This window comes from Xiphophorus couchianus, chromosome 13 (genome assembly GCF_001444195.1).
Source record: "Xiphophorus couchianus chromosome 13, X_couchianus-1.0, whole genome shotgun sequence".
Classification (NCBI taxonomy): domain Eukaryota; kingdom Metazoa; phylum Chordata; class Actinopteri; order Cyprinodontiformes; family Poeciliidae; genus Xiphophorus; species Xiphophorus couchianus.
This window is the reverse complement of record NC_040240.1, coordinates 28,449,588-28,464,833: the sequence shown is the minus strand read 5'-3', so window position 1 is coordinate 28,464,833 and position 15,246 is coordinate 28,449,588. Positions and strand designations below refer to the sequence as shown.

At 42.8% G+C, this 15,246-nt stretch overlaps 1 protein-coding gene across 1 annotated transcript; it reads left to right on the top strand.

The window, feature by feature from the left end:
* The first annotated feature begins 3,698 nt into the window (after positions 1-3,698).
* Positions 3,699-14,622, top strand: nr1d2b (nuclear receptor subfamily 1, group D, member 2b). Its single transcript, XM_028036178.1, has 8 exons — positions 3,699-4,139; positions 7,591-7,821; positions 8,194-8,282; positions 9,540-9,684; positions 10,427-11,109; positions 11,267-11,452; positions 11,535-11,745; positions 13,707-14,622. Exons 1-8 carry the CDS (start codon positions 4,115-4,117, stop codon positions 13,901-13,903), a joined length of 1,767 nt encoding a protein of 588 aa, XP_027891979.1. The 5' UTR covers positions 3,699-4,114; the 3' UTR covers positions 13,904-14,622.
* Positions 14,623-15,246: the final 624 nt, after the last annotated feature.

The window sequence follows — 15,246 nt, the reverse complement described above, 5'->3', positions numbered from 1 at the left end:
TTTTAAAATTTTATATCACAGCACAAACTACCCTCAAAAGGAGAAGGACACACACTTTAACAGCACCTTTGAAAATGAGGGGAGTTCTGGAAACACTCCCAGCCTGCGGAGACATCTGGTTCCACAACATCCCACGAAACATTCCCCTTTATCTCCTTCAAATTCCTTTTCATATTTTTTCTATTCTCATATCTGTTGAGATGTGAGAATAGATGTGTTGTTCCAGTTGGTAACAACAGGAACTAAGCTTTGAAATTAATTCATATCTGAAATTCTTTTGAATATTTGCCCTCAGTTCTCATCCAAATTTCAAACCAAGTGTGAAGTGCTTTGGAGTCCTCTGGACTTGATGAAGTGCTACACAAGTACAGAACACTCACCATCAATGTTGCCATAGCACTGAGTGTGAACAAATAATAGTGTTTTCTAATAATCATTAAGATAACCTGAGTGTCCTGCTCCTGAGAGAAAATATACCTCACCTTTGTTAGACAATGTGGCAACAACTTTTAAATAATCTGATCCTTTAAAATAAAATTACAACATTCTCAATACCACAAAAGAAAAAAAGTTGATCACAAATTGAGGTTCTGGTTCATAGTGTTACTAGAACATGCTGGACCTGCAGTGGAGTATAGATCAGAAGACAGAGTTTAAATTCAGTTGAAAATGTGTTCAGATGCTCTCCATCAAATCTGCTGTTTAGTGAAGAAGAATGAGCAACAAGATCTGCAGAAATGCAAAGCAGCTGGAGGAACCGACCTGCAGCTGGATCAGCACTGAAGGTTGGTTCTACAAAGTATTGATTGACCGGGTGCACATCACATTGTTTAAGAATTTTATTTAAATAATAATAATTAAAAAAAACAGGCATGGTATCATTTTCTTTGACTTAAATATTATGCACTACTTCATGTTGATCTGTGACACATCATTCCTAAAAAACTTTTTATTAAATTTAAATCCCAGAAAATACATGGATGTTTATTATAGCACGACAAAATTTGAAAATGTTGAAGGAGTTTAAATACTTTGACCAGTTTTGGTAAATCCCAGTGTTGTTTGTGTGTGTGTGCTTGTGTGTGTGTGTGTGTGTGTTCACCAGTAATTCCATGGATTTCCTCTCCTGCAGATCCCATTCCAGAGGGGACCTTTCCCACTATTTTTATTTTAACCACAAACAATTGAAATGTTTTAGGTCATGATGACAAGACATTCCATGTCACAGCTAGAACAGCGCAGCCTTGAAGCCGACAGACTGAATGGCTGGGAATAAAGACAGATGGGATGAGAATAATGGAAACTCCCTCCTCATTGTTTGCCCTTTACCGGATCTCCTGGGCCACACTGACCGCTAAACTGTTCTGTCTATAAGCCCAAGCCGTTAAACTTGAACTGATCACTCCTTACAGATTTCACTGTAGTTATTCAGATATTCAGATGGTTCATGGAACCAAGAATCGCTTGGAGACGAGTCCAGCATGTCACACTGACCCAGCAGGAATGACAGGGAGATGGGCTTCCATCTGGAAGACGGCCGTATGACAACGTGAGCATTAGATTAGAAGTCAAGTTTATTTGTATGGCAGCACATTTCATAGGCAAGGAAGTTCAGAATGTGTTACACCATAAAAACATTGTACAGTAACTTAATTATGAAACATGGAATGGACATTACGTTTAGTCAAATACCATCATCAAAATCATCAAGCAAATATACTGTACATCAAATAAATTAATTTGATGTATATTAATTTACAATGCAGTAAAGTTTTTACTATCACTTTATCCTATTGGTTTCCATAGCAACAGCTGAGAAATTAAAGTTCTTTCACAGTTAGCGATGCTGGAGAAATGGTTTGAGTTGGAACATTTCTGCATAATATCAAGACATAAAATCATCTAACTGGTTTTTATCAGGTCCTATATACACCGCAGTTTAATCTGTACTCTTCTCTAATCTGATTTTACACCATCATCCTACTTCTACTTCCTTTTGTCTTCTTTGTGACTTCTGCCAGTAGTAACATCTGGTTGTTGATCACGTGACGTGTGTGATGTGAAAAAAGTGCTTCCATTACAGTTTTATGAAATACATCTGTTTTCATACTGCTGAAAAACCACCTCAGCTAGTGAAGCCGTCAAGAAGAGACAGAGCAGACTGTACATGTTGAGGAAGCTTACACCATCATCTCCTATAAATCTGCTGAAGAGTGTCATCTTTTCTCTAAAAACACTCAACAACCTGGTAAAGTTCTGTTCTGGTGACTGAATTGGAACCTCTGGAGATGATGGTGCAAACAAACAATTCTTCATAAAATGAAAAGACAACCCTGAGCATCCTCCTTATGAGACTGCTATACAACAACATAGTATCTTTAGTTAGAGGCTCCTTCATCTCTGCGGTAATACAGACAGCTACAGGAGATCCTTCCTGCCTACAACAATCGTCAGCTGCAACAACTCTGAAGAAACTTGGATAATAGGAGTTGCAACAACATTTCATTTCCTTTGGGGATTAATAAAGTAGTCTTGAATTTATTTGAATATAAACTGCCAAGGAAGATGTTCAGGTAAAGAAAAATGGAAGACAGAGTTATTATCCAACCCCTGAAGATGTGAGTGTGGTAAAACAGAGGTAGGTTTTAGTCAGCTGTGTCCTCTCATCTCTAATTCATCATATTTAGGTCAGAGAAAAAAAAGATTCCTGGGCTCGATGTGCGTCTCTGTAAAGAAAAACATGTCCTGTTTGGACAGACTGGAAATACTCAGAGTTGGACTGTTTACATTGTTGCATGAACACATCAAAATTTATGCTACGGGTGTGAAGAGCTGAGAGTGAACTTAAATGCATCATTATCACCAGGACTGATCCAGGCAGGAGAGTTTCCCTGGAATCTAGTTAAGCCCCAGATTATTCACAGTCCTGGCAGATTAACATTTAAAGTAATATTTTAATAATTCTTCTGACTTGAAACAGTATTCTTGTTTTGGAGTGGTCCAACCCCAGTGAAAGTGAGAAAGACTCTGTGGAGGGAGATAGAGATGAGGGTCATGACAGGGAGGCCTTCCAATGAGCCTTCCATCACCAAAGATCAGAGATTATAAAAGGATTTGTTTCCTGTAAAGAAAACAAAGATTTTTCAACTGATTATTGAGGAGCCCATAAGCTATTTTTCGACAACTTACAATTTTCAAAACTGAAAATCCCTACATGTCATTTCATGATGTTTAGAGCAATGCCTGTTTCATTTCCTGTCAGAAATAAATGGAATGAAAACATTGCAAAATCTAGATGTGCCAGGGTTATGAATAGTTTTGGACCACACTGCAAGTTAAATGTGTAAATCTCCTAATATCTTCAGTCATGAACAGAACAGGTTTCAGACCAGTCTGGATCCGATGGTTCATGGAATGAAAACCACTTCAATCTATCTGCACAACCTGTCAAAAACAAACGCATCAACAATTAAATCTTTGTGTAAAATTACTTGGTTCCCTTTTTGAAGTGTTAGAAGAGAGAGAAAAAATGCGCCATTTTCAATTCAGTCTGTAAATGAGCAACTTGTTGCTTTCTCCGGACGTCGAACCCCCTTGCCAGGAGCCATTGTTCGCTCTGGTGGAAGTATGTCAGTGGGTTACATTGACACCATTGCAGGCTGCAGAGGGAGGAGCCGGTGAACTGGGTCACATGGTTGCCCATTGCTCGCTTCCAGAGCCAGTCTTCCTCACCTGGAGCTGCGCTTGTAATGAACCAGTTTTCGGTGTAGGAAGCTCTACAGAGGACGCTCTGTTTCGGATTCTGGAGCAGAGTGAAAGCGGGACGGAACCTTCTGGCTGAGATAAACCCGGGTTTCGCTGGGGTGTTTTTGTTGCGTCATTGAAAGTCGCTTTTTAAAACTTATTTATTTTTTTCATCCCTGTGAGATTCTAACTTGGTTGGGTTGTCTCCTCTGGGCTTCCATTCTGTTTTAATGTCCGTGATTTCAGTGTTTTAGCCCAAAGCGCAGTTTTTTTGCCCCCCGAACGTTATCTACCAGCGACTCTCTAGTTGCTGAGAACCAAATCAAACACGGCTTCAGCAACGAGGTAGCAGAGGGGCAACTCGCAGGATATGGACATGGACTCGAGCAAAGCTGGTGAGTGTCATTTGAACGCCAAGAGACTGCAGCTTGTTGCTGTCGGTTCAGCTGGACTAAAACTGTCTTGTTTTGCCACTAATTTATTCACGGTCGTATAATAATAATTTATATTTTGGTCCGTATTTACATCCAGAATAAGTGTTGATGGTCGTAGCTTAATGCGGTGTGGTAATATTAAACTGGGTTAGGACTGCCGGGTGGGGTGGGGGGTTGCTGTTATTGGCCGTCCACTTTGCTTTGGCAGCACTGCAGTCTACTCTTCTCACATGGACCCGTCAGCCTAGCCATGTGCACATGTGTTTACGCTTCCCTTACGTCTCCGCTCATTGGTCGAGCTGGGCGGTGACGAAGGCATTACATAATTCACCCCGCCGTGAAGTGTGGGTTTTTGCTGCGGATACACGTGAGGCTGCGCGAGGTGACCTAGTTTTCCAGTGGAAGATCATGCTAGCTCCACGTGGGGTGCGGCGAAAGACTTCTGAATTTAGTGGTGCATTCAGGGCACATCGGAAATGCTAGACTGAAAATATTATTCAAAGATTTCCAGACTCTTATTCAAAGATTTCCAGTGAAAATATTGTTTGAAAATATTATTTATTCATATTCTGTGGTGAAAATTGTTTCCACTGTAGTTTTATACACCAGCACAGTTTTAAACGTTATATTTGGTTGAACTTTAAAACTCTACTTTTAAACCCATCTTTAAGGAGAAGACGGTGCTATCGACAAATTGTATTTAGAAAAATGTTTTTTTTTTGTTTTTAAAAAAATAAAATAAAACATTAGATCATTTTGTTTAGATAATTAAAGATCTATTTTTACACACTAGCATTACATAAACCATTTCTTCCGAGCAGACTTTAAATGGAGCATTGTTTTACAGAATTCAGTGTTCCAGTTTTCTTTTTCTCTTTTTGGATAGAGTTTCTTAGAATGCATCATAAAATCTTTGCTTTGTCGTTGTGCATTTGGTCTTTTGTATATGCTTGATCGTTGCCTGTTGGAATAAACGTGGACGTACATTTCTTTTCCTGACACTTTGTCAGCATTGAGCCTCTTTATGTGGGTTTGATCAGCTGACATTAATACCAGACATTTGCTGAAACAAATGGATTATATCCGGCCTCCTGTTGCATCTTAATTGCTGTGAAACAGTGGTAACTCAAAATGAAATCCATCATAAATAAACCCCTTAAATGCCCCAGAGCACTAATATTGCTCTTTTGAGGCTTTACAATTCGGCTGGTTGCAGTGAAAGTCCAGCCTACCTGCCCCATACACACACACACACACACCCATGTGAAGCTGACATTATGTAACGGTTGTTATCTAATCACCAAGATGGGCAGGGGTAAGAAATTAGGTCAGCCTGTCATGACTGCCTGGAGGAGGGAATGAGGGTGTGAGGAGACTGGCAACAATACGAGCTTTTTGTGAGCTCTGATCTGACTTCTTTATTTTAAGTGGGTTAGTTCCAGTCAGGGCTGGCGTCTGGGAGTGACTCTCTGGGTTTGGCCTCACCGAGGGGGAGAGGAAGACGGCATCAGCTGGAAGAACTGTTGGAGCTGAACTCCCAGATTTAACAGTGAGGCGCTCAGGAGAGAGCCAGCTAAAGAAACCTAGAGACATTGGACCAATAGAGATTTAATGTGGGATGAGTGAAGAAGCTCATTCTTTCCTAACATTCTGTTGAAATATCAAGGTTTCTCAATATTTACAGGATAAAAGGGAGTAAGATAAAATCACTTATTTATAACAGGAGAACATCAAGTTAATAATATCATACTAGTTTGTATAATGTAATCAATGACATTCATTTATTTGGGTTTTAGAACCAAATCAAAAGCTACGGTGCAGATGCCAATTTCATTTTTCATTTCTCATTTTCCATTATCTGGACTCGAATGAAGTAGAAAACTTGTTTAGGGTGCAGAAGATCGTTGGTGACTTTTGAAAAAATAAAGTATTTCTTCTTGTTTTGCCCCCTAAGACTGTGCTCCTCTATAGTGAGCCACAGTAGCCGTATCGAAATAGTGAAGCAAACTGATGACACCTTTGTCCTAAAGTCAATCAGCAGAAGTTAAGTAACATTTACTGGACAAGTGAGAGTATATGTATATAAAGTAATATGCTTGTAATTACATAATTGAATTGACTAACTACTGTATATATGTATATTAAATAATGCTGAGATGCAGTGGCGTGTACAGACATTTTGAGGGTCAGGTGCTCGAGTGGGTGAGACAAATGGAACTGCTGGCAGAGCTTTGATTGGTCCTCCTGGACAATTTTCTAAATCTTCCTTCAAATGTACATACATTCACATTTACATCTTTATAAATTAAGGATTATATCTTTAATTAAAAAAAGATTAGAACAATTTGAAGCAGAATTTCAGAGACTTACTCCATACCTGCTATAACATCTGCTGAAGCAAAAAAAAAGAAATAAAAACCTATATAGTGGAGTGCTGAGAAGCAAGCCGTTTTTTGGGTCTAGGGACATGGGAGGAAAAAAAAAACTCCAAACAAGGATGCAATTTAAGTAAGATTAATAATGCAACAGAACCCTGTCTCACAACCAGGCTTTAAGTTGTATCATGTTGGGCAAAATAGCCAAAATTTTGGGCTCTTGTAATATAGGCTTTAAAATCTTGAAATGATAACTTGGGCCACACACAATACAAGTAAAACATTTTAAAATGGCCCTTTTTTTCTCCAGAGAACAAAGGCTGGGTGCTCTACCACCACCTGGTGTCTACCAGCATGTACTTGCTGAGATGGATTGCATTGTAATTTGGTCCCATAGAAACTCCATAGGATTGAAAAGGACTTGGCCTTGTTGCTCCTTTAGTTTCCACATTATGAATCTTTTCAGGCAGTTAAATTAGTTTGTTTTTGTGTGGAGTAAAGTGACAAAAGTAGTCACATTCTTTCAGCCTGCTAACTGGCAGTGTGGAGCAGCAAATGAGAGGAGCAATGTCTGGTCGCTCCTCTTTATCAGGACTCTCATTTTTTTAAAGGTTTTATTGGCTGTAGTGGCATTTATTTGAGAGAGGTCAGACAGGAAGGTGGGTAATGAGAGTGGGGGAAGACATGTGGCAAAGGTCACCAGACTGGGACTCGAACCCGTGACAGCCGCATTGAGGACTAAGGCCTCCACACATGGAGGTGCTTTACCCCTGCGCCACCGCAGCGCCCAAATCTGGGCTGCTATAAAAGGATTTTAAACCTGAGGAGTGGAGCAAGGGAAAGTTTTAATCCCTCCGCGTAGCTGGATGCTGGCATAGAGACACATGGTGATAAATTAAAGGGTTTGGGTTTATTACTTTCCAAGGAGCCACTCTGTCTGGTGGTCTTGTAAAGGGACCTTAAGCTGCCGTTTGTCGTGTTTTCAGTCCATGTCATCTCACAGCGCTACCCTCTACCCCTTCCCTTTGCATCACCAGGAGGCGTGATCGCCTACATCAGCTCCTCCAGCTCCGCCTCCAGTCTGGACTCCTACCACAGCGACTCCTCCAACGGCAGCTACCAGTCGTCCTCGCCTCGGCGTGGCTCCTCGCCCGGCCGAGGGCGGCCGGGCCAGCTGATGGACCCGCCGCTCGCCGTTGGTCGCCAGAAGCTTCCGGGGTCTCAGGGAGGCGGCCGCTCCTCATCCTCGGGAAAATGTGGGATCACAAGTAAGCAGCACACCCTCCATGCGCTGTGTGGAGCTGCTGCAGGGATCCCTGCGAGGTCCACGGCTCGGTTCTGCTTGATGCAATTCATGCGAAGCTGCAGTTTAGGTTTAGGTTCTTTGAAATAAAATGAAGCATAAAAATATATTGTTATATATATATAATTTCTTTATGTCAGCATTTATTTTCCCCCAGTTTCTATTTCTAAATGATAACCACCGCCTCCCAGTATTCCCAGTGCTTTTATAGTCCAGATGTTCTGGTGAAGTTGTCATGAAATGTGTGTGTGTGTGTCTGTTCTGGTGACATGCCTCTCAGAGCCTTTGTGTGTGTGAAAGCAGCAGAGTGACCGCTGTGTGTTTTTGTGCCTATCAGAAATCAACGGCCTGGTGCTGCTGTGTAAGGTGTGTGGCGACGTGGCCTCTGGTTTCCACTATGGCGTCCACGCCTGCGAGGGCTGCAAGGTGAGGATGCCCTCTACCTCCCCATCCCCCTACACTCTCCCCTCAGTCTGTCTTTGCTGCAGCTGAACTGGGTCACTGCAGGCGCAGCTTCCTCTGCAGCTGTGAGCAAACACTCTGTGAAACTAGTTCTCTCTCTTTATTCATGTGAGCCAACCACCATGCCTGATCAGGACGTCCACGCATCAAAAGTCTTAAATTCATGAATCTAAATTAAAGCCTTAAAATGTCTTAAATTTTAAGGCCCTGAGATGTAAGCTGGCCTTGAATATGTTGATACAGGTTTTTGTGGTGGCAGGACTATTTAATTTTGTATATGAAGCTTTTTTTTTTTTCCTTCTGACTTTTCTGTCAGGCAAAAGTTTGAGTCGCATACAGACATCTTCATTGTGTACTGTGACTCGAGGTGGTTGAGGCTACTGCTAACTAGCTGCTAATATACATGTTAGCTAGCTAGGTGGCCAATTAGCTGTTTTGGCTCTATTATGAGCAAGTGCAAATTTCTTGGTTGGCTGGACAACATTTTGTTTTACCACTCTGCCCTAGCTACACTCTCTGGCTGAGGCAGAGTTTGTACCAGGGACCAGAGAAGGATTGGGGTTTTATGTAAAAAAAACCTTTTTGAACTTTATATCATGTTCTAATGTTATTTTCTCATCATAAACATGCAATGACATTCTGAAGGCAGAGAGCTTCTTAAAGACACACAGGCCCAATTTCAAGTCATCAAAGTGCAAAGTTAAATTTTTAAGTTGTTTTTGATATATAGAACATTTTGTAACTAAAGGTAATAAAACCTTAGTTACTTGATTGTGCTATAAAATTGTCACTATGTGCCTGGAAAAGTCTGTTCTGTCTGTTTAAATTTCATTGAAGGCGCCATTAAAAAGGTCTTAAAAAGTCTTACATTTGACTTGCTGAAACCTGTAGACCCCCCATCGATGCACATTCCTACACATTCTCACACACACCATCAGAAAGCTGCTGTATGTTCAGTTCTGTAGAAGATAAAAATGCTTAGTGGTGTTGTGAGGAGCAGCATGTTTATAGTGAAGCCCTTTAAACTCTTCATGAAGCTTGTGAAGCAGACAGTGAGTCAGGTCTGTCATGATTGCTTGATGTTTAACAACCGAATAAAGATTCCTGTGGAATTCCCACAGTGTCCCATCATGGAGCAGAGCTCCCACCATAAGCTTGTCTCCCACAACCCAGAAAATGGAGCACTCACCATGCTGTTTGGATGTGTGTGTGTGTGTTCAGGGCTTCTTCAGGAGGAGCATCCAGCAGAACATCCAGTATAAGAAGTGCCTTAAGAGCGAGAGCTGCCCCATCATGAGGATGAACAGGAACCGCTGCCAGCAGTGCCGCTTCAAGAAATGCCTCATGGTGGGGATGTCCCGAGACTGTAAGTGTGTGAGGACATCAGTCCAGCCTGAGGTGGCAAACTGGATAAGATGCAAATAATAGAAATAAACTGGTTGGTTTATGTCCAACCAAAAGTATTCACACCCTGCAAACATTTACCAGGCTATTAAGTATTTTATTAAGAATTATCTGTAAAACTTAGACCAAGGTAGAACTTCATAAGATGTACAACAAACTTTTTGTGTTGGAGTTCTTATAAAATGACATCTTTATTCTGTTATTATTCTGACTCTATTTTGGTAATGATTTGACCTTCTTGTTTAAAAAAAAAACAAAAAAAACTGACCTGAATTCAAAGTCCAAGTAATCAGAAGCTGTAAAACACGCTTGTTAAACAAGATGGCGGCCCTGGATGAGCTGACATCATTCTGGACTATGGAAACACGAGGAGGACATTGGTGGAAAAAAACCATTCAGATTTAAAAAAATTAAATCTTCAAAAAGATTTTATGAACTTCAATTAGTTTATAAAATCAACTTATCTTCCAGCTGCAGCTGAAGTTTACACTCAGAAGGCACACTCTAGTTCCTTATTATTATTATTATTATTGTTATTATCCCTTTGTGTTGGTCTGATGTTTGTTGCAACGTAACAAAATGTGTGAAGGGTGTAAATACTTTTGCATGGCTCAGTGAGTTTGTCAGTTTCCTTGTTTTATTGCTCTAACATCCAGAATGCTAACGTCAAAGCGAGCTAAAGTGACCCTCTTCCCACTGTTCAGCTGTGCGCTTCGGTCGGATCCCCAAGCGGGAGAAGCAGCGCATGCTGCTGGAGATGCAAAGCGCCATGAACAGCATGATGAGCGGCGACCATCTGCAGAGCGAGCTGAGTCAGCCGCACGCCGCCGGCCAGGCCGCGCCGCTAACCGCTGCCGCCGCTGCCGCCGCTGAGGAGGCCGGCCCCGCCCCTTCCCCTTCAGGGTCCAGCCAGTCGGACTCCAGCTCCGACCCCGACTCCGCCGTTCCCATGGATACCGGCTCCAGCTCGCCGTCCCCCAGTGTGTCGGACAGCGGCGAGGACGAGGTGATCGGCTCGGTGACCAGGGCCCATCAGGAGACGTTCATGTACAACCAGGAGCAAGGCAGCCGGGCCCCCGAGGGCCCGCCCAGAACCCCTGGCGGGGACTTTAATCAAGCTGCCCCCGTCCAGCTCTCAGAGCAGGGCCAGGACGTCTGGAACCGCCGCAACAACTCTGTCAACATGGCGGGACACAACCTCCTGTCCATCCTGGGACAGCCTCACAGCCAACTGGACAACCAGTGTCCAATCAGAGCGTCCCGCAGCGCTGGCGCCAGCCACAGCCCCGCCTACATACATGGAGCCGTCAGAGCTCCGCCCACTGAGCCCTGCCCTGGCAGCGTCTACAACGGGGGCGCCTGGAGAGGAGGCAGCAGAATGTACCTGGTAAGACGGTGCGGCACGGCGCTGGGACAGAGCGCGCTTGTCCCTCATGTGTTTGTCTCACTGCAGCTCATTTACGTGTGTGGAGACACAGTGGAGGACACTTAGGGTCTCTGGTTGTCCCAGCCCTGTCAAGTCCTAATTGGTTGTCTGTCTGCAGGTCTGTCCAATGAACATGTCCCCTCAAGTGGACCCGCACAAGTCGGGCCAGGATGTGTGGGAGGAGTTCTCCCACAGCTTCACCCCCGCCGTCAGGGAGGTAGTGGAGTTCGCCAAGAAGATCCCCGGCTTCAGGGAGCTGTCCCAGCATGACCAGGTCAGCCTGCTGAAGGCTGGCACCTTCGAGGTACGCCCCGTCCTCTTTACCCCCCGTCCGCCTGTCCCTCAGGGTTAGAAATACAATAGAAACAGCCTTTCTTGTCCTGCAGGTGCTGGTGGTCCGCTTCGCCTCGCTGTTCCATGTGAAGGAGCGCTCCGTCACCTTCCTGGGGGGACAGAAGTACAGCGTGGACGCTCTGAGGACCATGGGCTCCGGGGACCTGCTCAGCTCCATGTTTGACTTCTGTGAGAAGCTGATGAATCTGGGGCTGAGCGAGGAGGAGATGAGCCTGTTCATGGCCGTGGTCCTGGTGTCAGCCGGTGGGTCCCTTCACTCTGCTGCTCCTTTTAGTTTCATTTTAAAGATTCAACTCGACAAAATAGTCTGATAATATTCAGATTATTTCACACGATGTTTTCACTTATAAAGTAAAAGATCTAAAAATATTCAACAGCAGCTGCCATCAAGTTTTCATGTTTGATAGTAAGGAGCTGCGTTTCTATTTAGCATAAAATTGCGCAAATTGGAATTATGAAAATAGATTTGTTTAATGGAAATGCAATAATTTTGAGAAAAATAAAATACTTTAAGAGGTTGGGAAAGGCTGAGACCCAGTCGACTCGATAGTTACTGCTAAAAACATTTAAAAAATTGTTTAATGTGTTTAGCTGTTTAGTTTAATGTCAGCTAATATTTTATGCCTCACAGTTTAGTTTTAACTTGAGCTATTTTTTTATTTTATTTGTTTAGCGCTGGCGTCAGCTAATTTTTTAAATGTTTAGTTGTAGTGTTAGCGTAGCTGTTTAGTAAATCAGTGGTGATTACTAATGTTAACTGTCCCAATAGTGTCTTAGTTAACTGTTAGCTGTGTCCACACCTGTGTAATTTGCAGATCTTAGTGCATATATTCACTATATTTATAAATATTACAACCATGGTGACTATTTAGAAACATGTCCAGCAGAGAAATGAGACGCATCAAGGAAATGTATATAAGTTATATGGTCCAAAATACATAGGCTATGATTTAACGCCAAACTCATTCATCTAATTGACAACTTCAGAGCAAAAATACATTTTCCATGACAACCATCTATGATAATTTATGATTTCTGTGGGTCCAATTATGTATGAACTGAAACAAAAACGATTCATCTGTGATAAATATTGGCTAATTTAATGCAAAAGTAGATTTTCTTTGATGGCCATCTTGAATTTTTCACTGGCTTTTTTTCCATGACACAAACCCCTGGAACATCTGCACCAAGTTATGTTCTTGTATCTGTGTGTGAAAGTTTTTGCTGAAATATGAAGTTATCTGCTGCACCATGTCTTTGCTTTCTTAAAATGAAATTACAAATGACAGAAAATATTTTCAAATTTGATTTTTATTTTAATGAGCCCTTCTCTGAGTTTACATGAATTTAAAGTCCAACTAAACAGACGTTGTAAGTCTGCCATCTTGTGGTGCAACTTCTGTTTAGTTGGACTCTGAACTACGGAGACCCAAGGAGTACATTGATGGGGCAAAAAAATCTTTTACCAAAACTGAGATCTTCATAACCAGCCCAGCCCTTTGTGCTGCACATGAACAGAGAACAACAAAGAGAGGAGGCTGAGTGTCCACAGGGTGGCGCTAGAGCAGTGACTTAGAGAAGGAAAGCAGAAAGGCTTTGATCCTGACAACTAAATCTGATCAGTGAGATGTTTGTGTCCAAGAGGTCTTGATCGCAGAACACTTCTCAGGTGGGTCCCCTGAGGGCCCCCTGTGGGGTCCAGAGGGTCCCACACCCTGCAGGAGACAAACCCAGAGGCCCCAGAGCCTCAACTGGCTCTTTGGACCTTTGACTATAAATGGTAAACAACTGAACTTTTAGATACTCTATCAAAGTCAGATTTTCTTGGAATAATTGCATTTAATTTCCATAAATGACCCTAATAGTGGCAGTCATTTTAATGTGGATCCATCTGTTGTTAGACTGGAAACTTTGTGTGTCAGCATCCCATAAGAAAAAATGTAACCTAGAAGTAGGAATAAAAACGGTGGTTGTTTGAAAATGACAACAGATTTCTTGCAGTATAAATTTACCAAAACATTATAAGTATTTTTTTATTCTAAAGGTCAGGCAGCATATCTGGCTCTAAACTCATTTGATTTAGCAGAAATGACTCTTTGAATTTTAAAAGTTTCTGTGCTGAACTGATGAAATGATCAGGTGTGGCTAGTCGTGTTTGAGCCAGTCGATGTGTCTGAACGCCTCTGCACCCCGTCTCCCTGCAGACCGCTCCGGCATCGAAAACGTGAACTCTGTGGAGGCGCTGCAGGAGACGCTCATCCGCGCGCTGCGGAGCCTCATCACCAGGAACCACCCCAATGAGTCGGCCATCTTCACCAAGCTGCTGCTGAAGCTGCCCGACCTTCGCTCCCTCAACAACATGCACTCTGAGCAGCTGCTGGCCTTCAAGGTCCATTCCTGAACTCTGGCACAGCCTGAACGGGCCCCGGGTCTGGCCCCGGCCCCGGCAGCTGTGCGTCCCCATGCCGTACTGTAGGCTGACGCCGCCGCACCGCGCCACCTCCATGTGTTGTGTTTGTGTGTAGCAGCTGTACAGCGCTTAGAAGCACTTTCCTGTCTTGTGACTGAGGTTTCTGCATTCATAGTGCAATATGTGACTGCTTTGTTTGACATGGGCAGCGCTGCAGTGGTTTCCAGTGGCTTGCACCACTCTGAATGTCGTGGAGGCGCTGACGCTTCCCAGGGGGCCATCACACAAGAGAGATTGTAGCTGAAATTGAATGACGTCTTATTTGACCCTCGTATTGTTGTTGTTGTCCATGCTCTGTTGTGTTCTGATCTTAGTGAATAATCTGATGTCTGATGGATGGCACACTGACTCTCTGGATTCTCAGCTACTGAGAAGTTACTGCAGACACCAGCGGCTCCCCAGTGGCTGACTGGGCTCCGACCTGTTGGGTAGAACCTGACTGTAGTATTAGTGAAGTGACTGAGCTGTCAGAGCTGCTGGTGTTCACATCATTTAGTTTAGTTTTTAATATCCAGAGCTTCTGTCAGAGTGTGGAACGAGTCGCAGGAAACCAATTTCTATAGAAAGTATATGTGGAATCTAAATATGTACTGTTATACATGACCATATAGATGACTATCTATAAAAATAAATTTTATAAGTGAGGTGAAGTGTTTCTGTGTTGAGTATCAATTACTAATGACTTTTCTCATATAAGGACATTAAAGACTCAGTGTGCTGCCAGAGGTAGTTTTCTAATCTGTCAGCAGAGGGCGTCAGTGCTGCTCTGACTCCAAATCAAAGAGCCAACCAGGGGCAGTTGGGTTTTCACAGCCGCCTTGTAAGAAATTTAGTAAGTTAGTTTGGAATGAAAGTCCAAACATTGAACCAGACTGCAAAGAGCCTGTGAAGATTGCTGCAAAAAATGTTTAAAGCTAAAAATGTGCAGAGATTTAACATGATCTGGGCTTTTTATGTCTGCTTTTCCTTATGACTTAAAAAATAGGATAGAGCAGGTGTGGGCAACTCCAGGCCTGGAGGGCCGGTCTCCTGCAACCTTTAGATGTATCTCTACTTCAACACACCTGAGTCAAATAATGAAGTCATTAGCAGGACTCTGGAGAACTTGACTGCACTTAGGAGGTGATTCAACTATTGGATTCAAGTGTGTTGGATCAGGGAGACATCTAAGAGTTGCAGGACAACTGCCCTCGAGGACCAGGATCGCCCATCCCTGGGATAGAGCAAGTCTAGAAATTCAGGAAATATTCAATATTCAAGTATGAAATGATGTT

Coding starts and splice junctions, on each gene's coding strand:
- nr1d2b (XM_028036178.1), top strand. CDS start 4,115: ATGGACATGGACTCGAGCAAAGCTG. Junction 4,140..7,590: donor CATGGACTCGAGCAAAGCTG/GTGAGTGTCATT, acceptor TTGCATCACCAG/GAGGCGTGATCGCCTACATC. Junction 7,822..8,193: donor GGGAAAATGTGGGATCACAA/GTAAGCAGCACA, acceptor TGTGCCTATCAG/AAATCAACGGCCTGGTGCTG.